The sequence below is a fragment of the Balaenoptera physalus genome (genome assembly GCF_965194825.1).
Source record: "Balaenoptera physalus genome assembly, chromosome: 6".
NCBI classification, from domain to species: domain Eukaryota; kingdom Metazoa; phylum Chordata; class Mammalia; order Artiodactyla; family Balaenopteridae; genus Balaenoptera; species Balaenoptera physalus.
Genome location: NC_138885.1, coordinates 116,924,793 through 116,948,381, shown reverse-complemented (window position 1 = coordinate 116,948,381; position 23,589 = coordinate 116,924,793). Strand labels below are relative to the sequence as shown.

Here is a 23,589-nt window from a genome sequence, read left to right as displayed (position 1 = left end):
CTCCTTTATACTTTAAGTCATGTCTAGATTACTTATAACACCAAATACAAATCCTAAGTAAGTAGTTGTAAATATAATGCAAATGGTTGGTGGTGTGCAGCAAATTCAAGTTTTGCTTTCTGTAACTTTCTGAAATTTTTTTCCCTAAGTATTTTCAGTCCATGGTTGGTTGAATCCACTGATGCAGAACCTGTGGATACGGAGGGCCAACTGTCAATTGATTTAGAGTTGGCACTTCCCTGACAATCTGGACAGATGCTTAGTAAACCTGAGATAATTAATTTAGCATCAAAGTGAGTACTATGAGCATTATTAGATTGGTACATGTTAGGGCATTTGGGAGAACAGAAAATACAGCAGTTGAGCTGGATCCTGGTGCAAGAGCCACTGTGCCTTACCCGTCCAGGTCTCTAGTTGGCACATCTTCCCAATGCTTTCTCATTGTTCATTCCCCCCAGTGGAAAAGGGGGGCACTGTTGGACTTAGGAAGTTGGAGAAATAGGTAATAATGCTTCTCTTAGTGATTTAGTTACAGAGCTCTTACGTGCAACAGAATGAGAGGAAGTAGAATGGTTCTGTGCATAGATTTGGGAGCTAGACTGATTAGGGATTCAACTCCCAGCTCCATCATTCATGGGCTGTTGATCCTGAACAAATTACTTAAGCTCTTAGTACTTCGTTTGTGTACTGCATCTTAGTACTTTCTCATCTGTGAAAGGGGGATAATGATAGTACTTATATTTTAGGGTTGAGAGGATCTAAAAGATGAAATCAGGTTAAGGTAAGTAAAACAAGGAGGAAGCAGCCATTCAGGCATGGAATGGAAAGGGAATTGAAAGACTAGTTTTCAAATTTGTGTCTGCATAAGAATCATTTGGGGTTCCTGTTAGAAATGTAGATTCCCAGGCTTCAGCTCCAGGAATTGAGATTAATTTGGGATCCAAGAATTAGGTCTTTTTGTTCTGTTTTAGTAAACTTTTAGAATTATTTTAGGTTTACAGAAAAGTTGCAAAGATATATCCGTTTTGCCCTAATATTAACATATTATCATAGCACATTTGTTAAACTAAGAAGTCAACATTAACGCACTACTGTTAACTCCAGACTTCATTTGGATTTCACCAGATTTTTCCACTGATGTTCTTTATCTGTTCTAGGATTCCACATTGTATTTAGAGAAGCTTCATTTCTTACAGGGACTTTCAGCCCATGAGAGGCAGGTGGTCTGGAGACCACATCTTGAGAAACACTAGGACATGTCAAGGGCTGAGGAAGGTCAAATTGCCCCATCCTCACCACCATCCTGGTGGTGGGGCTGTTGGATATAGAAATTTGATTTGAAGAGTTGGGATGGACTCCTCTCCCTTAGATGAGAGGGGTTACCTTAAGAAGTGAGGCATCTATTCCTAATGCCAGATGAAATGAGTTTTGGAGTTTGGAAGGTGGGGTTGCTGCCTAGCCTGAGGAGATACATCTAGGGTTGTGGGCAGATCAGGGGAGTGAGTGCAGCAAATTGGGAACAACTACTTTGTGGGAACACAGGAGGGCTCAAGTAGTTGATTAAAGGGGATTACAAGGGGCCAGTTAGCCCGTGAGCCATAGAAATCCTGTATTTCCTGGAACCTGGTGATAGTGTTTTAGAAATGGCTCATAGTAGTAACCAACATCAAGCACTGCCACATTGGACACGAGCAGAGAGTCAAAGGGTGAAGCTGAGATGACCTTGTTGAGAGAGGGCAGTGGGAGGTGGACAAAACACTGATGCCCTGCGTTTGGAAGAGTCGGTTCCCACAGTGAGGAGATAAAGGGCCACCATCTGGGGAGCTAGAAGTAAAGGTCAGTAGAATTGAGAACGGTAAGATGAAGGAATAGATGTTGTAAGAAAAAGCTAGCAGAGTAATTTGAGGTCTTGAAGTAGAGATCGACATATTCTTGAGGACCTTAGGTTCTGAGGCTGTCACTGACTTTCTCTAATCACATTCAAATTATTTAGCTGCCCTCACAGCAGTTAAGTAATCACCTAACCTGTTCCTTTTTTTTTTTTTTTTTTTTTTTTTTTTAAAGAACATTCACCTCTTTTCATTTGACTCTGGATTTCTCTTAATTTCTATACTACTTCACTTTCCTGGTTCTTTCTGCATGTTAGCGATCCTAAACCATAAACTGGTATTCATAACATTTCTTTCACATGAAGTACATGTTATCTCATCTGCCAAACCCATTTAAAACGGACTAGTGGAAATTGCCTCAGAAGCCAAACAGATTGCACCTGTGTACAAGGGACCAGGTGTCTCTGAAGGGCTCCTAGATCTTTTGTATTCTTGCTGGCACGGTGTCAGGCTGGCCAGGCTGGTGAGTGGCTAACAGTTAAGATTTTAGGTGATCTAATCCTTAACTTGATAGATGCTGGGTGTAATCTACAGATTCTGCATAGAAATTAGCACTTACCCCTGGGAGAGCCCCTACCAGCTGTCAAGTGCTTTACCAAATAGCTCTATACTCAAGAATGCGGCTTCTGGGTGAGGGAACAGTCGTAGTCATTTTACATGTGGTTAGAGAGAAGTCTTGGGTGATGAAAGATTTTAGCTAACCTACACGCTATAGGTAAACATTTCCAAAAACATTGCATAACCTGAATACAGAGTGAATTGTTTTCCAGTAAATACTGGCTTCAGCATTTTTCAAAAATCAAGGAATGGTATATTTTATAGAATGGGAAAACTAAGAAATGAAATTTGACCTGTTGTAAAACTAGGATTTAGTGCTGTTGAATTTCAAGAATGGGCATACAGGGTACATTAGGAGTAAATGTGAAAGAATAGGGTCATGATGGAATCTGATACAGGGTGGAAAAAATTTCTCTTAACCAGAAACACTGGGCCCTAAGAAGTTGTCTTAGGGTCAACCACATGAATTTAACATACAAAAATGGCAATCTAATTTGGTTCAAACATACATTTCAAACTTTTGTCTTTTCCTTGTAAAGAATAAAGTTCAGTTCACGGTATACCAGAGTTAAAATTGCACAGATGTCAGTATTCCAATAGAGAAAAATAATTTTTCTTAAAAAGCGAAAAAATAAAATTTGAGTTCAGGTAGTCAGATATTCTTTTATAGTCTTACTACTTTAGGGAACAAACCCTTCCTCGGTATAAAAATCTGGAAAAAAATGCCATAGTTGCCACCCTATTAATAACTAGTTTCCATGCCCCATATTTGTTGGAGAACCTACTTTGTGATGTTTAAATTTTTACCTTAAGTTGCCTCAATTTCCCATTTATTAAAATGGCTGTATTGCCTCTAGAATTAAAGCTGAAGGGGAAAAGCAATTTTTAGCGATTCCCCTTATTCTACCAACTTGTTCTTGAAGCTACAGTCATGCCCAATGTTCCTACCCCCAATTTTTTCTTTTCAAACCTTCGACCACTCGAGATATGTCAGCATTTCTGCTTAGTAACTGGCATATTACTACGCGGTGCAAACTATTGATATAAACAGTGACTTGTGATAGATTTTTTTTTTCCTTCTGTACTAAATCAGATCATTTCTCCTCATCAGCAACTTAAGAAGAACAAAGTTAAAGATGTGACCTTAGGAAGGTAACTAAGGTGGAGGAAATACTACGGCAATACTATCAGGACTGATGGAATATTGCTCAAGTGCAGTGGCTAGGGTCTAAAAGAAACTTTAGAGATCTGGTGTATTTCCAACTGAATGTTAAGTGAAATAGCATGTTAAAGTCAAATTACGTGGCTTGTTTAAAAGTCACCCTCTTAACAGCAACCACAATTCTACTGCTTCCTGTTCTTCCATTTTCTTTCCTGTTCAATTGCTTGAAACCCTCAAACAACAAGTTCTGATTCTACAGTATTCCTGTAATTCCTTTCTCTGTGGATTTACCTACTTTTATCTTTCAATGTGCATTTCCATCTTTGCACCATAACAAACAATTCAAAAATGCCATCTAATGCATTATGCCACTGAGCACTGTAGCCAGTGATTTTAAGTGTACTAGATTATCTTCAGGTTGAAAAGAGCGTAAGCTGAAGAAATAAAGGTCTACATCTTAACTAAAGGCAGGGGTCAAAACAACTTATGAATGGTTAGTTGGAAAATGCTTTAAGGCGCGACTATCAGAGCTGACTGAAAACATTTGAGTTAGGCAGAGTTGTAAAGTTATGTGAACAGTGAGAAGTGTTACAAACACAGTAGCCATATATTTTAATTAAAACAGAGTTTATTAGCTTTTCTTTTAATATAAACATGAGGAAGAAAAACCACATAAGTTGTAGCATTCTTTTCAAAATAAAACTGCAATCAGTACTTGAATTTCCAAGCTCCAAACTCCATAAACAATATTTTTTGAGGTGGTAGATTGTAGTATTTTATATACCATAATTTATCATTTATGTCTCTGTCCCTTAAAAATGATGGAACCTGCAGCACTCAGTATAATGTGAAGCCTTGCTATAAAGAGAGAAAGTACTTCTGGCCCAGAAATGCTTTGTTTACAGGCAAAATTCCTAGGATTACATTTGAGAAGGTAGGAGGAGAAAGATTTCACATAGTTGAGAACACTTTTTTTTTTTTTTTTTTTAATATTTCAAGTTTAGGTGACATCGTTACCAATCTCCAAAAAGACTGATTACTGGACCTCCCTGCCTTTTAAAGCCTGAGGTAAGGGTTCCTAAGGTTTATATGTTTCCTCTTACATAGAACTTGAAGTGAGACACCTACAGCCAGGTTAACACACAGGATAGAAAAGCTGTTTCGTATCACTTACTCTCCTGTCACTACTACTAGGGTCCAGTTCTTTTCAATTTATTACATGTGAATTAACACTGTTGTTCATAATTCCTTTACCAAATCTAGAAAAAAGAAACTTAGGTGATCAAGCAGGTAAGCAGCCCAGCCTTGCAAAGGACTATTTTAAAAAGAGGAGGGGAGGTATCCCCTCAAGTCTTAGTGCAATTTTAAGCTTTGATACTTGTAGAAGTATAAATGCCACAAACTTACGAAACATCATTTGAAAGTTTAATCGAATTTCTTCTAAACTCATTTAGTTTTGTAAATTTTAAACGTTAAGCGTTTATTGTTTTATTTTTTATTTTTTAAAATTTATGTATTTATTTATTTATGGCTGTGTTGGGTCTTCGTTTCTGTGCGAGGGCTTTCTCTAGTTGTGGCAAGTGGGGGCCACTCTTCATCGCGGTGCGTGGGCCTCTCATTATCGCAGCCTCTCTTGTTGCGGAGCACAGGCTCCAGACGCGCAGGCTCAGTAATTGTGGCTCACGGGCCTTCCCAAGCCAGGGCTCGAACCTGTGTCCCCAACAAGAGAGCCTGCGACAGTGAGAGGCCCGCGCACCGTGATGAAGAGTGGCCCCCGCTTGCCACAACTAGAGAAAGCCCTCACACAGAAACGACCCAACACGCCATTAAATAAATTAATTCATTTAAAAAAATAAAAAATAAAAAAATAAAAGCTTAATGTTTAAAATGTACAAAAGTAAATGAGTTTAGAAGAAATTCGATTAAAGTTTCAAGTGATGTTTTGCCAGTCTAGCATTTATACTTCTGCGACACTGTTCTGGAGTATCCAAGCACACTATATTAAAGCTTAAAATTGTTCTAAGACTTTTGGGACACCTTCTATTTCATCACCGGCTTGTTAATTACTGGACCACCATGTTGGCTGGAATTATGAAAATATCCTTTAACACAAGTATATAACAAAGAGGAAAATCATCACAAAATCAGAAGCACCATTATAGTTAACAAGAAATGCAGCACGGACCCAATAGAAGGAAATAACCTACTTTCTCTGTTTATGATCGCAAACATGCTAATATGCTAATAAGTACTGCCTGCAAAGAATTTGGATGACATGTGTTATTCAGCAGCTTTTTGGTTTAAATTGATTGCCAATAATGACTAGCAGCTTCAATGATATAGTAGGGAGGAAGAACCCTGCAAAACCTAACGATGCTACAACAGTCTGTTCCGAAGTTTGGCTTTGTGAGTTGTTAGGAGTCCCATGTTTTTTTTTGTTTTTTTTTTCTTTTTTGTTTTTTTTTTTCTTTTTTTTTTCTTTTTTGTTTTTTTTTTGTTTTTTGTTTTTTTTTCTTTTTTTGTTTTTTTACTTTTTTTTTTTTTGGAGTCCCATTTTTTGATGGTAATACTGCACTGATTCTAAAGGAATATGCAGCAGTATGGGACAGTGAGGTAAGAAAAACATAGAAGTTATATAGCTAGTGTCTTTAAAGTCTAAAAATTTAAACTATTAATTAAAAAACGTCACATAGCTCACAGCTATCAGATATCTGTGCGTGGATTGGGAGCAGATATCTGTGCGTGGATTGGGAGCTTTTAGCTTTGGAGTGGTTTTTGTAACTCTGTTTACAATAAAAAGGACAGAAGAGCGTGTTACATTGACGAGGTCCCGTTCTTTCCTATGAGCATAATCTTCGCTTGTCCATGAGTCTCTTGAATTCAATGTCTTTCTTTAAGGTGAAAATACTAACTTTGCTGGTTTCTGAGCAGGAGAGGTGATATTTCTCCAGTCTTTGTTTCGAGGGGTTTATGATGTTACAACCCCTCACTTCTCCCTTAAGAGAGGATGGCATTGGAGCGCCGAATACCAATGAAATGATCAGCGCTGAAAGACCTTCTCATAGCAGCTCTACACACGTCTTTGTATTTGTCGTCACACAATCTGGAAATGGCCTAGGAAAGTCAATCAGGTAGAACATAGGTATAATTAGGGGGGAAAAAAAATGTTCGGACCTTAAAAAAACAAAAAAAGCATCATTGATAAGCCACACATCTCCATTCGTTTAGATAGTTCATAGTTACTGCTACTTTGGATAGCTGATATCTACACTAACTGACAGTTCCCTAAGTTAATAACCTTTAAGGGCTATGATTAGATTGCTGGGGCAAGGGGTAACTTGCCCTAATAACTTAGAGTTACTTAAAAATTGGGTTGCTAATGATAGGCTCCTAATAGCAATATCATCTGTTACCTACACACGTGATCCTTAAACGTAATGGACATACACTTGGGCAAAATCAGTGTTTACTCAGCTATTCAACTTCTCTTCAGTTTTCATTAGTTATTACATACTCTAAGAAAATTTTAATCAGGTAGGTATGTGCTGAAGGTAGGAGAGGTCTAATAACAAGCGCTGAAAGGTGCTATTTCACTTGCACATAAATTATGGTAGAAAAACATCTTATTCTAAAGTACCACCAAGGTACCACAGAAAGTATCAATTTTAAATGTGTTCATTTCAGTCGTGAATTTTGCTGTATACCCACCAAAAATCATAAGCCATAAGTATTACGTTGTTCCATGTACGTTACCATTTATATTAAAAACTCATGTACTTTCTACATCCAGTATCTGAATCCACATTATACTTTCCAAGTATAGGTCTCTCAGGTTAGCCACGGATGCTTTGTCTAATAAACTCATGGGACTGAACTGTGATACACATACACACACACACACACACACACACACACACACACACACACACACACGAACTGCAAGCTGAGTAAAAAACAGTTAAGAGGGAATTCCCTGGTGGCGCAGTGGTTAAGAATCCGCCTGCCAATGCAGGGGACACGGGTTTGAGCCCTGGTCCGGGAAGATCCCACATGCCGAGGAGCAACTAAGCCTGTGCGCCACAACTACTGACCCTGCGCTCTAGAGCCCGTGCTCTGCAACAAGGGCAGCCACTGCAATGAGAAGCCTGCGCACCGCAATGAAGAGCAGCCCCCGCCCGCCACAGCTAGAGAAAGCCCGCGTGCAGCAGCGAAGACCCAATGCAGCCATAAATAAATAAATACATTTATTTATTTATTAAAAATATCAAGACAGTAGAAATAGTCCAAAACATCAATTATATAAAAAAAAAAAAAGACAGTTAAGAGTGGTAAGTAGATTATGTAGGTACATCTGATTAGGGATACAATTTTAAGAAATTATTCATGTATGGTTATATGTAAGTGTAGAGGTTCAAATGGAAAACCATTAAGAACAGATTAAATATGATTGAAAGTATTCTGTATTATGGTTACAGAAGAGACAATTTTTTTTTTTTTATAATGTGGGATCCCTGTATAAACCATAAAAGACACAGGAAATATGATGCCAACGGGTCAATAAGCTCTTCAAACTGTTAACAGCTTTCCATTTTCCTAATCACTGCTTAATATAATTTAGCTACAGGTGTGGCTTCGGTGGCTGACAGAAAACCCCAGTTAGTGATTTCACAGCCTTACCTCTAAGTTCTGTGCTCTTTCTTTGCTAAGAGGAGTGAATAGAACATTCAGGTTGTTGTCATCTGCTAAGGAGCGAAGGTCAAAGTAGTATTTGGCATACACACTGAAAGGAACATTAATATTAAACTGAAGTAGCTCCACGAAGTGCCTTTCCATCTCATTCCTGGGGGAGGAGGAGAAGACAAAACCAACACAGGACAATTTTAGTCAACTGGGCTATCTTCAAAAATACCATTCTGAGCTACTAGGATGGCTCTAAATACTGTTTTGAAACCAATAATGGCTACCCAGCTGGATTAATACCCTAATGTTCAAACAAGGTACAGCTATTTGTGGTCCTTTCTGCGTCCCAGCACTTTGAGTCTGGGACAAGGGGGAAGAGGTCATGGCCCTCTTATGCACTCATGCTGCTGACTCAGGGGCTCATTCTTCAGAGTTCCATTAGTGCAGCTGTACGATTCATGCTCCACACTCACTCACGAGGCCCCGCTCTAGTGATCAGTTGAAAGGAATGATGTATGCTGTTTATTAGCTCTGAAGAACTTGCAGACATTTTCACCGGGCTGGTGACAGGAAGGGGCTTACTGAAGTAGAGACGAGCCAACAAAAGGAGTGGGCACATCACCATGGCAACAAATGGATCCATCGAGAGCCACTGCTATTATCTCTGAGGGGGGAAAACTCTTGAGGCAACAAGGATTCATCTCAAGTAAATAAATAAATAAGCTACATTCGATGGGAAAGGGAATCCCCCCACCCCCACCCCGTGCATGGGGCTGTGTCAAAGGGCATAATGCAAGTTTCTGTTCACCTTAAAACCTTACTAGGGTGACTTGTCGTCACCATGACAGGACAGGATGCACTTTTTAAGCTTAGGAAGGCAGTAAGATTATGTCTCAGCTAGGCTAAACCCACTTTATGATACGACCTCTGATAGAGCAGTTGTTGCCCCCGGTGTTAGGAGAGCAGCCCAGAATGTTCAGACCTACCGCCCCTTGCCAGGACAGACTGCACACGCCCACAGAGGGCGAATTCAATGAAGTGGGAAAGTAGAGTGCTGGGAGCAGGCTTCTGCTATATGACCATATCCAGCCATTTGCTTGCCAAATGTTTAAGTAAATAAATATAAAGTTAGAGTAAATCTTACCACTTTTCACAGCAATCACTTTAGAGAGTTGATTAGATAAAAATGATAAATACCCAAACAAACATGCAAGTGGCTTATTTTACCATACATTTGGTTTCTTGGTTTTCAAGTGTTAATATTTTATCCATTGGATAAATCAACAAATGCTCCATGTTCTCCTGTATGGAGAGCAGAGTATGAGCAGAAATGAGGTTTCTCATTTGTTGAACTTTAAACCTAACTGAACCTACTTCCAAAATTAATTTCCTGTTCATACGGCCAGAAGTCTATAGAAATGTAAATCAGATAATGTTTTGATAATCAGCTAATCAGGACTTAATTTACTACAGGAATAAATGCACTTCACTATCCCTTTTATATTTTCTCCACTAATACATTTTAATTGTGTGGAAATACAGTACTTCATAGGATTAACATGTCTATTAATAGAGCTTTAATCACTGAAGAAAAGCATTATGCCTACAGAATATGCATCTTCTGTGTTTTTTGCTGTTTGTAAATGGCTAGGTGGCTGAAGAGCCTACCACTTACAGGCGCAGCAAACTGTCTGAACAGCAGCTGCTCAGTTTAACTTACTCTTTTGAAGGGAAATATATATTTAACAAGACACAGAGATGTTAGAAAGTTTTAAGGAAAAGCTGATAGACAGCAATTTTTCAATTCAGACTCAAAATGAGACCATTACAAATAGTAGTCAACAGCAGAGGGATGAAACAAATGTGTATTAAACACTTTGTTGTAATGCTTTCCAACTCCCAAAGATCATAAACAAAAGCAGCCTATTATAAACATAACTCCTGGTGATTCTCCGTTCTACACAGAAAAGCGTTGTTTAGAATTAGTTTCTTCATAGCTGGACAGTGCCGCCAATGCTCCTGGGCTCAATGTCTATGAACACCCACACGTTTCCCTGCATGTTCTCGGATGTTGTACCTGGAACCAGAGCCCCAGTCAGCTCAGCTGCAGATTCTGAGAAAATTTCAGCTGCCATCATGGCAGGGATGGTGTTCACGATTACAAATTTTCCTTCCTTCAAGGGACCAGTTTCAAGACTGATGATAGTGTTGGTCAACGTCACTTTAGTTTCTGCAACTTCCAAAAGTACTTCTATTCATTTCAAATTCATTATCTGCTGTTCCACTGTTTGCTAAGATTGCTACCAGCAATATCACCACGACCACCTGGTTTACATGATCACCAAAGTGGGCATTTTCACCAAAAGCCACTTTGACAGCTACTGACAGTCACTGGTCCCTTCTCTTAGTCACAGCTTTCCTCGCTTCAGCTGTAAATATGCACTTTGGTAATTGTGAATTATCTAGGGTAAGGGGCAAAGGTAACAAAAACAAACTCTTGCCCCTGCCTACCATCTTGATCGGCCTCTGCTCTCCAATATAATCAAGAGGTGTCCTTTCACATTTTCCTGAATGCCACCCACAAAGACAGGTTCACTGGCAAGCGGGCACTTCGAGAGTCTGCTGGAATTACCTCTCTGGCTCATCCTGCTTCCCACCCTTGGGGCCCTTCACCAGAGCCAGACTGGAAGCCTGGCGTTTCATGCCAATGTGAGCGTGCCATCTGTGAGGAGAACCTGCCTAGTTAACTCAAGGCCCCACAAAGTGCTGCTGTGTTTGCTGAGTGCCCTGGGTGAGGCCCCAGGGATGCTTCCCGGACGACCTGAGAGGTAGGTGTTTCCTAACTCAGCAGACTTTAGGGGAGGAGACAGGAACACAGGGATCTGAAACCTTTATATGTGGCTACCTGTACATCATAGTTTCTGTAACAACAGAACCTCAGATAAAAAGGAGAAAAAGACCAGCAAAAGCAAATACACAATGTGTGACTCAGGTTGAAATTATAACCTGTCAGTAGTCTAGAGGCCCTAAGACCTTAACAGTGGCCACTTGCTTCAAAGACCAGGCATGTGCCCCTTAAAAATGGACTGGACCTGGTAGACAGCTTTAAGAAAGCTGTCAAGTTACTTACTGTACCATGTTGCTCTGGTAGTGAGCTTGTAAAATGTTTGGCAAAAACCACCAGAAAAATAATTTCAATTTCTCAAGCAGAATATTACAACAATAACACATCAAGACCTACCAATGAATGAGGGGAAATACAAATTGTTATACTACAGCTAGATAGAAAGAAGGCTGTAATTTTATGTCTATTTCAGCTCTCTGCACAAGGTAACCTTTCTTAAAATGTAACATTTCTTAAAAATGTAAACTTTATGAGAGCAAATGAGGTATTGGAAAATGGTTAGAAAGTTCACGGTAACCTTACAAACTCACATGTCCTCAACTGTAACGTCCTTGAGGATCTGGCAGTCGTCCACATTCCATACAGCCCGATCGTCCCAAAACTCGGAGGCAAGAAGAATGGCTCCCAAAACAATTCTTTTCCAGTTAGTGGGGCAAATGTCGATCTCAGCATAAGTTAAAAGCCTTTCTAAGTAAACCTGCAAAAGTAGAGCACTGATCTTTGATTTTCGTTCAGTTTAAGTGCTGTGATAAGAATTGTTAGGAATGACAGATTTCATCTCTTTTTGACACCCCTTTTATTCCTAGGTTCTACAAAGACTTTGCTCAGCCAAGCCAAGGCCAGAGGCCAGGTCACAGTTGTAAGTCAGATATTTCTGTGAGTCTGATATTTCTACTCTGCCCGTGTGAATTTCCAACCCAATTTTGGTCACAGGAATGAAAGGACATCTCAGCAAAGGGCATTCTAAAGACACGCATTGTATTATTACCTTCCCACTTGTCAAGGGCAGCACATACAGCCCAGTGTCGACTTCAACTGTTCAGTAAATGCTTGAGTGCCTATCACGTGCAATGTTAACTACAAGACTGGTGGTGGTTGCATGGCGATTTTACATAACGCTTGAGTGTGTAAAATTCTGGTAAGACTGAGCACATCTTTACCTTCTCTTCAGAGTCACCAGTCCTTTTGTGGCATGAACTTGAAGATAAAAACTGGTGGTCAAGAGAGCCTCCCAGTGGCTGCTGCGTGGCACAGCAGGACAGGCAGTACAAAGGGGCTTTACAACTGTCAAGTATTCCCATATTTTAGTGCCTTTTGAAGGAACACACATGCATACAAAGGGTAGTCCTTTTCATATCCCCAATTTTTCACATCTCCATTATCATTTCATTATTCATTTCTGTCTTACATAATCTGCAGCTTAGTCAATTCTTTTGGTTTTAAGGTGGGAAGACCTGCCTGTGTCTGTATCCCTGGGGCTCCTCTAAACCTGCCGGTTTGTGAGATGATTTCATGGTTTCTTTTACATGTATCAAATGTCTACCCTACAAAGAACTGGATGTAGTTAACAGCTGAGCAAAGATTAGAGAGGTAAGCTGTGATTTGTTGTTACCTCTGTAGAAGAGTGTATATGCCATTTGACAAAAAGAAAAATGTCCAGTTTGAAAGAGTCTGTTTACTCTCTGAAGGGTTATCAGATTGACAGCTCAGATTCGCCCATGCCCTCCAAACTCTACTGTGTTTTCAAACACGGGTATTGAGATTATATGTTCTTAGTGAAATTCGGCTCCCATTGCCCAAAGAACTCAGCACTCTCTAGTACCCTAAGAACGACTCTCCCCGCAAGGTTCAACTCTACTTTATGGGACTCATCAGAGGCACTGAAACGACACTGGCAATCTCTCAACTTCCTCTCACCTTTGTACTGGCAAACTTGGTACACGTGCTGATATTCATTTATCCCACTTGCCCTCCTGTCTCGGAGGAAGCGAGATTTCTTTCTTTTCACTGAAGCTAACTCTCCTATGAATGAAGTTGATCCCACCTCACTTCTGCAGAGCACTGTGCGCACAGTTAGTCTCCTTTTGAACAACTTCTCCCTGTCAGAGGCTTCCTCCAGTGTGAATGCTTCCATGTCCCCAGCCTGTCCCCCACTGCCCCTAGACGGCGTCCTCAGGGCTGAGGCCAGCTCCTCATCTCCCATCCTCTCCTTAACCCACTTCAGTCAGCCTCCTGCTGCTACCACTCTACAGAGACTACTCTTGCCGTGGTCACCGGTGCCTTCACACAAACAACCCAGAGCTCTTCGTCCCAGAGCTCCACTCCCCAGGCCTTCCCTCATAAATGAAAGAGCACTGCCACACGCCCAGTCGCTGAGACCAAAAACCTGCACTTGAGTGTATCCTGCTCCAATCTGTTAGAACTTCTTGTTATCTCTACCTTCACTGGTACCCTGACCGCTTTTCTGTCTGTCACTTCTGACTTGTATCGCTGCCACTGCCTAACTTCTCTGCCTCCCAACAGACTACAGTCTGTTCTCCCCAAAGCAGCCAGGAGAGCCTCTTAAATTAAGAGTACTTTATGCGCCTGCTCCAGATCTGCCAGAGGCTTCCCATCAAACAAATACCTTCTTCCCGTGGCCTGCAAGTTACGAGGCCCTGTGCGGTACGGCCTTGTCCTTCCGTGACCTCATCACCTATGCTCTTTCCCTCATTCCCCGCTCGGATCACAATGGCCACCTTGCTTTTCCTTGAACACACAGAACAAGTTCCTGTCTCAGAGCCTTGCACTTGTCCCCTCTGCCCGTAATGCCAGCGTACCTGATCTTCCTCAGTTCAGCCAGGTCCTGGGTTCAAACATTACCTCTTTAAAGAGGCTCTTCCTGAGCTTTCTAGTAAGCCCCTCTAATCACTTTATCCCTTTACCTTGCTTTCTCTTCATGGTTTTTACCACCACTTGAAATAGTCATCTTTTAAAAAACACTCATTAAAAAAAAACACTTATACTTTGCTATACACCTGAAACTAACACAACACTGTAAATCAACTGTACTCCGATTAAAAAAAAAAAAAAAAAAAAATTTACGTCTTCCACACTTGCTCCATAAAGGCAAGAACTTTATTTATCCAACTTGTTCTCTCCTCCACCCCCCACATGTAGAAAAGTGACACAGAGTAGGTATTCAGTGACATGGTATTTATGACATGAGCAACTTCTTGGTAGCATTTAGCGTTTGGACCATACTCTCCTTCTTGAACCTCTCCTGGTGTCTCTTAGGGTTCTCTGCTGGGTTTCCTACCACTGTAGCCACTCCTCTGGGGATCTGTCCCTTAAGTGCTGACAGTCCCTAGTAGGATCTATCTTCTACCCACTTTTTATTTTACATACTTTCTCTGCATTTGAACAGCTACACTTAATTCCCTCCCTCTAGCTCAGATTCATGCTCCAATCCCATATATCCAAATGATTACTAGACACTGCCATTCTGCTGTCTCGCAGGTACATCAAGCTTAACTTGTCTACAAAGAAATGCCCCTCTTCCAACCCAAATACTCTCCTTCCTGCATTTCCTAGCTCTCCATATGCAAGCACCATTCCTGCCTCTCTCAAGCATGTGCTAAGCACTCCAAGTGGCCCGTAGCGCCAAGAAAAGGCCTGTGTCTGATCCAGTACCCACTGAGGGGTCTCTTTTCAAAAGGACAAGCCTCCTGTCCTAAATTCTGCCTTGATAGGAGCAGGCAGTGAGTGGCCTAAGTATTCCTTCCCTGCAGACCACGCAGCTGACTTTCCCCCCTACAGGTTTGCTATAGGGAGGAGTAAAACAATCCCAACTACCTCTCACTTGAATATGATTTATTATTCAAATGATAAAATCTTACCATAGGAATTAGGAATGGATGACAAAAAGGTCCTTACACAGCTGTAGCTTAGCAGGCTAACTAGAGTAAAGCCTTCTGAAGTCCTACTGGCACCCTAGTCCTGGGCAACTTCACATGCAGGCAGTAAGAGGACAGCAGGGATGGTTAACACCATTATCCATTATCCAAGGAACAGAGAACTGAGGGCAGTAGTTCTCAGTCAGGACACACATCAGAACTGCCTAGGCAGTGCAGTCTGGGACTCAGCTTCAAACTGCCCGGAACCTGTTTCTGCCTGTGGACCAGAGCGCTCAGTGATTGCCCCGCCCCACCACCACCACACGCGTCGTCTGTGTGTGCGTGTGTGCACTGTGCGTGCGTGTGTCCCCTCAGGTGTGGAAGGAGAAACCAGAAATCTCTCCTGCTGCCTTTAATATCAATTGTTTTGTCATGAGAAAAACAATGGCAACGTTTTAAATCATAATGATGATTAAAGCTCAAATGTGTATACTTTACTTTCTTTTGATAGGTTTCTCTTAATAAAGTTCTAATGATCGTTTCAGGAACCTACTTTCATTTGGGAAAAACAGGACCATACCATGTGTACAAGGAAGAAATTTCTACAGATGCTTTATGAAAGAAAAAATATCTTACCAAAGTTACTACTGCACCTTCAGCAGTTAGCTGTGCGGCACTAGAAAGAGTATGAACAAATCCGTAAATGAATTTGTGTTCAGGATCATGCTCGAAGTATTCCTCTGGAATCTTTTCTCGCTGAAGGGAGAAAAAATGCAATTTAAGTATCCACGGAAGAAAAATACTTAAAAGTACCCTTAAGATAGCAGTCTTCACACTTGGGCCCACGTGCCCCTTAAAATAATTCTGATTGGGTGACATGTCTTGTAGTCTTTTAAATCTAAACAATGGGATCCTAAAATACCACAGTGATCCAGTACTCACCACCATTCATTAAAGAAAAATACAGGCACAACCGCAGAAAATTTATGTATTTCCACGTTCCTCCCCACAGAATTCTAACCAAATGTAAACTATTGGGTTGGCCAAAAAGTTCATTTGGTTTTAAGTAAAAATAAAAGACACAGTTTTCATTTTCACCAAGCATTTTATTGAACAATATATTCACTAACCAAACAAACTTTTTGGCCAACCCAATATTTTTAGGCTCAAAAGTCTTGCTGATCACCATATGTAATACTTTTCTGTAGTCAACTTTGAAAACACATTTCCAGTGTCCTGTAACCATAAGGCTCTAAGAATGTGCTGTCCTGTACAGCAGTCGCCAGCCACGTGTGGCCACAGAGCACCCGGAGAAGTGAATTTTAAAACTTTGTCATTTTAATTCGTTTAAAATGTAAACAGTTTTCTAATTTTCTTCTTAGAGGCCTTATCATATTAGGTTTATTTACAAATATTTATATTGTTTGATGCTATGGAACATCATCCTTTAAAAAGATATTTTCTGTTACTTGGGTATGTTTACTTACCTGCTCACTATTCACACAAAGTGCAACTCGGTTCATATCCATCAACCCCTTATACAGCACGCCTTCGGGAAAATGACTAGACACAACATGGCGTGGGGAAGAAGACTTAAAGGAAGATGAATTTGACTTCGAGCTGGAGGAAGTAATTTTCTTCTAGTAATTAATTTCAAAGCAAATCAGCATGAAATAAACACAACTGTATAAGAGAAAAATACCACTTCAATAAAACTGACACTTACTGTGAGTGGATGTAATCTCTCATCAAAAATATCCAAGGATCTATCTGCATCTCTATAAAATAAGAATGTGCATTTAAAAAATTAATTCAGGAGTTACTATCTTCGTAAAATATCTGCTAGGAGTAGAGAGAGGGGTAGAGGAAGCTTAACCTTCAACGAAGCAAACAGTTTTATAAATTCTTCTCCTGGATTCCACCCTTAGAAAGGTTTCCTGACCTATTTTTACTCAGCACATCAAGTTCTGTGAAATCTTTTCTACAACAACCAGCCAGAGTTGCCTCTATAAGCACTGACCCTCCCTAACAGGCAATGCTAGTAAACCAATATATTTTCACCCCTCTAACCTCACACTGGAATATGCAAGAACATTTTATAAAGCAGTGGTGGTGGGCAATAAATTCTTCTAACTTCAATCAATGTGAATATGAGATTCATGGTTTTTTCCCGTTTTTTTCTCTTTAGTTCTTTATATTCTTCTTGTGTATTTCTTCTTGTCTCTTTTAAATAGTTTGAGTTAAAAATGTAATTGTCTTTTTAAAAGAAACCAGGCTTTTTAATTTAAAATTTCACCACACTAATACACTGCGCTCATTTGAACAGCGCTTCTCTAAATGTGGTCTGCAGGCCTCTGGGATTCTCCCCTATACCCTCCTTCAGGAGGCCCAAGAGGTCAAAACTGCTTTTATAAGAATACTAAGACACTACCTGCCCTTCACATTGTGTGACATTTGCTATGGATGTATAAAAGCAAAAGTGGGTAAAACTGCTGGTTTCTGAGCATGAATCAAGGCAGTGGTACCAAACTGAATTAGAAGTCATTCAATTATTCACTGCCACTTGCAGTTAAAAAATCTGCTTGAAGAACATCCTTGATAAAAGAGTAAAAATTAATAGTGTTCTTAAACCTTGGTCCTTCTTTTTAATATTCTGAATAAGTGGAAAGTATGCATTAAGCACTTTTACATACTGAAATATGGCTGTGTTAAGGAAAAGCACTTGTGACTTGGCGGTAAGTCATTTTTTTCATAGAACACCATCTTTATTTGAAACACTTTTTTCATCGAACACCATCGTTATTTGAATGTACAACTGACACAGTCATTCTTTCAAAAATGAACAAAGTGAGCCTGTCACTTCAAGGAAAATAACTCTAAAGGTATTTGTTGCCAATGATAAAATTCAAGCCATCAAGCTAAAAATATCAGGAGTTTTGGAAAACTTCTACCTTCGATTGTGAACTTGACAACTTCTCAACACTTAAAAGACTTTTCTGGTAAGACTGGTGGTGATACTAACAAAAGTGAGTTTTTGACACTGTCTAAAGAAATGTGAACCAATACTTTCCAAATGACCAATGTATAATATTATAAAGTCAGGTACAGGTAAAAAGATCTACTCAGTATGCATGACAGATCAATGGGTATTAATTTAACATAGTATTTATTACAAGTTCATTGATATGATTTAGAATTCCATTTTAACTAATTTAAGAAACTAGCACATGCAGACTTTTGGTACAGTATCAAAGAATATACCAAATTATCTGAAGGCTTTAAAAATACACCTTTTTCCAACTATATATCTGCAAGCGGCTGGATCTTCTTCATATTGTTTCTTCAAAACAAATGACTGAAGACAGAATAGATATGAGAATCAGCTGTCTTCTATTGAGGAGATACTTTTCTCTCAATATTTTTTGTTGTGGAAAATAGTTATTTTTCATTAAAAAAAAATGACTTATGTTGAACACTGGGGTTCCCAATCAGGGGTGATTTCGTCCCCCAGGGGACTTCCGGCCATGGCTGGAGACAGTTTTGGTTGTCGTAATGTGGAGGGAAGAAGGTGCTACTGGCATCTAGTGAGTAGAGGCCAAGGGTGCTGCTATATATCCTATAACACACAGGACGACACCCCACAACAAAGCATTATCTAGCTCAAAATTTCAGTAGTGCTAAGGCAAACCCTGTTTTAACATACAATGGATTTAATTTTTTAAATTCTCAATTTCAATTTCTAATACAGTAAATTATCAATATAACCCATATAAACAAATACTCTTTGGGATGCTCAGTAACCTAAGAATTAAGGGTCCTAAGAGAAAAATAAATGATTCACTTCTATATTGTAATAAAAGCACTCTAATAATAAAAGCTTATGCCAGTAACATCTATAGTTATTACCTAACACTAAACTTGATACCTTGTAAATTAATTAGCTGGAATAACAAGATAGGTTTTAAAAGAGCTCACCTGTTCTTGATGTGGTAATATATTGCTAAGGTCATACTGTGGAGGAAAAAAAATACATTGTAATAACTGATTTTTATCATATCAGGCCTGAAGACATTTTTAAAAAGGGGTTAGCAAGGAGGGAAGACCTTCCAGAGGCCCAGTGGCCCCGAAATCCTCGAATTCAGAACAGTACCACATGGGTGCTTTCCCCCTTGTTTTAGGTTCTTCAGCTTTTAGCAAAATTAGGAGACCCAAAATGCTAGATATGCTGTTAGAAGGCATGTTTTGGTTGATTATTATAATATATAAATTATTACATACTTCCCCTGTCATTTGTCCTTCTACCCACAAAACCTTCTGTCCTGTACAAGTTATATCTATCTATACACATGCTTAAATTTAAGCCATATAGTAGTTTGTGTGTGGGGCTGTGTGTGTGGGTGTGGTTTTTTTGTTAGCCCCTGCATTTCAGTTGATTTAGTTCGCTATCCACCTACCCATCCGTTTTCCATTATTTCCCTAAAAGTAAATAATAAAAGTGCTCTATACCAAAATGATTTCAAATCACTTTTACATAATTATTAGAAAATTTAATAGCAAAATTTTATAGCCACAAAACTGATGATAGGTCTAGCTATCCTGAAATAAGCAGTGCTAATAAGACAGCATAATACTACACAGTATCCTATTAATGACAGGTATTTCCAAATTATTTTAATAAAGTATTAACGAACAGATAGATACAAGTCCTTAGGTAGTCTTTTTTAAGTTACTATATTCCTAAGTTATTCACAGATGTTGTATATTAGGCAACAAAGGGGTTCTCTGGTTAAGTTATATGCTCCCCTTTGTTCTCAGTGTCTAAAATGAAACTCAAAATAATTGAGGGAAGGCAAATCTGAATTTTAGAATAGGTCTATAGAATCTTAGCACTTGTATAAAGGCCTGTAACACCGTTAGCATCAAAGATGGATACTTCTATAGTGCTTCCAAGTTTCATCTTCAAATTGATTTTAAAATCACAGCATTAGAAGTTTTATGATGGAAAGGACCACTGAACCGTAGATGACATTTAATTAAACAACCCATTTTACAGATAAGGGAACCAAGGCTTAAAACTGACTTACCTAAGGTCCCACTAATTATCAGAAGCAGTTCTCTTTCTCCTGCCCTCTAACCAAATAGTGGCTCCCGAGCTCAGCTGCACACTGGGATCATCTGAGAAGCTTTAAAAACTGCCTGGCTTCTGCTTCAAGATGTTCTGATTTAACCGGCACTGGGTATGACTTGGGCATCAGGACTGTTTTTAAAGATCCCCAGATGACTGCAGCGTGCAGCAAAGTTTAGGGATGAATGAGTTAGGGTTAAGATCGGAGAATCACTCGGGATGCTTTTGTCCATATAATCATGCTTCACATCATTCCCCATCTTGTCAACAGGTGTGTGTGCGTGGGTGAGAGACAGACAGACAGACAGACACACAGACACTGTGTCTTGGAGGCGGGGGCAGGCGGGTGGACTTTGTGCATCCAGAAACATATATCTTGAAAAGTTGCATAAGTGATTCTAATAAGGCTCACCTACCCCACTGAGAACAACTACCCCACTGAAAACTAACCCCATGATAAACATTTTCAAAATCATTCCTAAAAGCCAATTGGCCCTATTAATTTTCTCAGTAAACCTTTATTTCACCAATAATGAATGTGATGAATGATCATTTTTAAAACTTCATGAGAGCAAATTAAAATTTACTGTACTTCCAAAAATTAGACTAGGTCGGGAAAAAAAAGGATGAAACCTACTTGTCTGAGCAAGGTTAATCTTTTTTTTTTTTTTTTAATTTTATTTAATTTTACTTAATTTGGGCTGCATGGGGTCTTTGTTACTGCGCGCGGGCTTTCTCTAGTTGCCAAGAGCGGGGGCTGCTCTTTGTCGTGGTGCGCGGCCTTCTCACTGTGGTGGCTTCTCTTGTTGCACGGCACGGGCTCTAGGTGCGTGGGCTTCAGTAGTTGTGGCACACGGGCTCAGTAGTTGTGGCTCGCGGGCTCTACGGCACAGGCTCAGTAGTTGTGGCGCATGGGTTTAATTGCTCTGCGGCATGTGGGATCTTCCCGGACCAGGGCTCGAACCTGTGTCCCCTGCGTTGGCAGGCAGATTCTTAAACCACTACACCACCAGGGAAGTCCCTGAGCAAGGTTAACCTTCAAAGTACTTTTGAATTATATACTGGACATCAGACTCTTTTGAATTCAAAAGAAGCTGCGACTCTAGCCAAAGTAGAGTGGTTTTTGTACCCACAGATTCAGTGTCTTGGCTGAATAAAAACATTCAGTGATTATGTGATAAGTGCCCAAACTCAGGACTTTAGAGATGGGGCTCAGTTTTTGCTGAAACATGATTTGACTGCAACTATTATTGTAAGCAAGAGAGGAAAGTTACATTATTATGACTGTGAACTTGCTGTCTTTAATTAAAGTAGAAGTTACTGATAATTTAAATAGCTAAAAAAAAAGCTGGCACATTAAAAACCAATTAAAAATACAATTAGCTTATAAAATTAAGACAACAAATAAAATTAAGGATAAGGACATTAATATTTTCAAATAGCATTTCCCAAACTGTGTTCTGGAAAATCAACATTCACATCCTAAGGAGATGTTAATGTTTCGTGGACAACCGCGAGGGAGGAGGCAAGAAGCTCTGCATCCCGTTTGGTTTTTTTCTCTTAAATAAGCTTGAAAAGTTCATCATTAGGGTTTTTTGAAAGTGCATCTCCAATTGTGGACTATGAGGTGCTCCCAGAAATTAAAGAATAGTTTCCATCATCATGACACTGTTTGTGTCTCCTTAAGTATAAGCCTGACCACAGCCATGTTTCCGAAACCTCACCTCTTTTATTGTTCTCTGCTGTGAGTGATACAGTGTGTTGGAGATATATTTATATATATAAACAAAACTTAAATGTGTCTATTAAGTTAAAACCTCAGTTGAACAAATTTCATCTACAAAGAAATTAAGCTTGAGTGTGTATTTCTTAAGACTGGTTTGATATATTCTCCCCCTCTTTGGGGGACAGGAAGGAGAAGTAAAATTTCATACAGAAAGAGTGCAGGAAAAAAAAAAATGCACAGTGGGATAAATCTGACAAACTCCAATTAAATTTAAATGCAGCTTCGCTTTGGTGCCAGTAGGGGACAAGCTGTTCCTTCTTCTAAGAGCAGCTTCCAAAGTAGTGCACGTTGTTTGAGGACTACAACTCATACAGAAATAATTGTCTCTAGAAACAGCCAATCAAAAGCACCTCTCTTTCTCATTGTGTTCAACAATGGCTTAACAACAGAAACGCGTCAAATAAAGATTTATACTTTTTCTGGGATTTCTTATTTGCTAACTGGCTTTCCCTTCTATCATGCGCTCTAAGATTAAAATGGAAACTGAAAATTCATATTTAGGTCCTTGAAATCAATCTATAGTTGACACCAGTTTTTTAACCTGATCACTGAAAAGGACAATTCAAATGAATGAACTTATGTATGGCTAGGATGCTTTTAGCGATAAGGGGGTCTGTCACTCAGCCCTTGGCAACCTACTTGTACTCACCATTTTACTGTGGTTCTAAGATTAGGCTGGCTGACCGTGCTGTCATCTAGAAATATTGTTGAGCATGAGCTATACTTTTTAGTAAGCTGCCCTGGAGATACCTGAAGGGGAAGGGAAATAGAAGAAAATGTCACAGTACGTTAAACCTATAAAGTGTGTTTTTTTCCTTGGTTAAAATGTCAAACGATAAAGCATTAAGATTTTTCTTACACTCCATGAACTGCCTGAGTGTGATATCATGTGCAGCTCTATGGGAAACCTCTATACTCTGACTTCCACAGACGAGCTTTGAGAAATGGGTTCTAAAATGCTGCCTTGATATAGTACCTATAATCAAACCTGGCAAGCACCTATTATAAATTACCTTTATAATAATGTAAAAAGTTTAGAATAAGATTTCAGGGTTTTTTCCTTAAGCAATGAAATGCAGCTGAGATTTCCTATTTCTATTCATTTACTACAATAAAACGTAATGCTTTATATAATACCGATGTAGGAGCATTTCACTGCAGTAAATGAACACCAATAATAAATGTATTAGTTCAGGAGACAGTGTGACGAAACAAACGTTTTCCAATCAGAGGCCGGGCATGCCAGGGCTGCTCTATCACTAAAAAGCTGGGGGCCATAAGTCTCTCTGGGCCTCAATTTCCTTATCTGGAGGACAAAAAGGTACTGCTTAAAGATTCTCTCGCATCCAAAAAAAACGGATAAAACAACTCTGAGAATTTAACTTCTCACTTCATGTTTAAGTAAGACTGCCATGACATTACTCAAGTGAGAACCTCAGAGAATACTTGCCATTCATTTCAAAATTGTACTAATTCTGTTCTACGTGTTATTTGACACTCCTGCCTCACCCATGCTGCTCTCTGCCTGCAATGCCTTTTTCTTCCTCCTGTCCCAGCAAGCTTGACCCCATCTGCCTCTAGGATCCCTTTGCCAGCAGGCACACCACAA

The 23,589-nt window shown here is 39.6% G+C and overlaps 1 protein-coding gene across 1 annotated transcript in view; it reads right to left on the bottom strand.

The window, feature by feature from the left end:
* Positions 1-5,815: 5,815 nt before the first annotated feature.
* The window catches only part of LOC309662930 (cyclin-Y-like protein 1), a gene marked incomplete at its 5' end in the record, with an annotated part of 30,390 nt that continues 12,616 nt past the window's right edge, over positions 5,816-23,589 (bottom strand). Inside the window, 4 exons of the mRNA XM_082466135.1 lie at positions 5,816-6,723; positions 8,287-8,449; positions 11,725-11,891; positions 15,706-15,825. Of these exons, the coding sequence (XP_082322261.1) occupies positions 6,607-6,723; positions 8,287-8,449; positions 11,725-11,891; positions 15,706-15,825 (567 nt within the window). The 3' untranslated portion in view covers positions 5,816-6,606. The remainder of the gene's footprint in view (positions 6,724-8,286; positions 8,450-11,724; positions 11,892-15,705; positions 15,826-23,589) is intronic.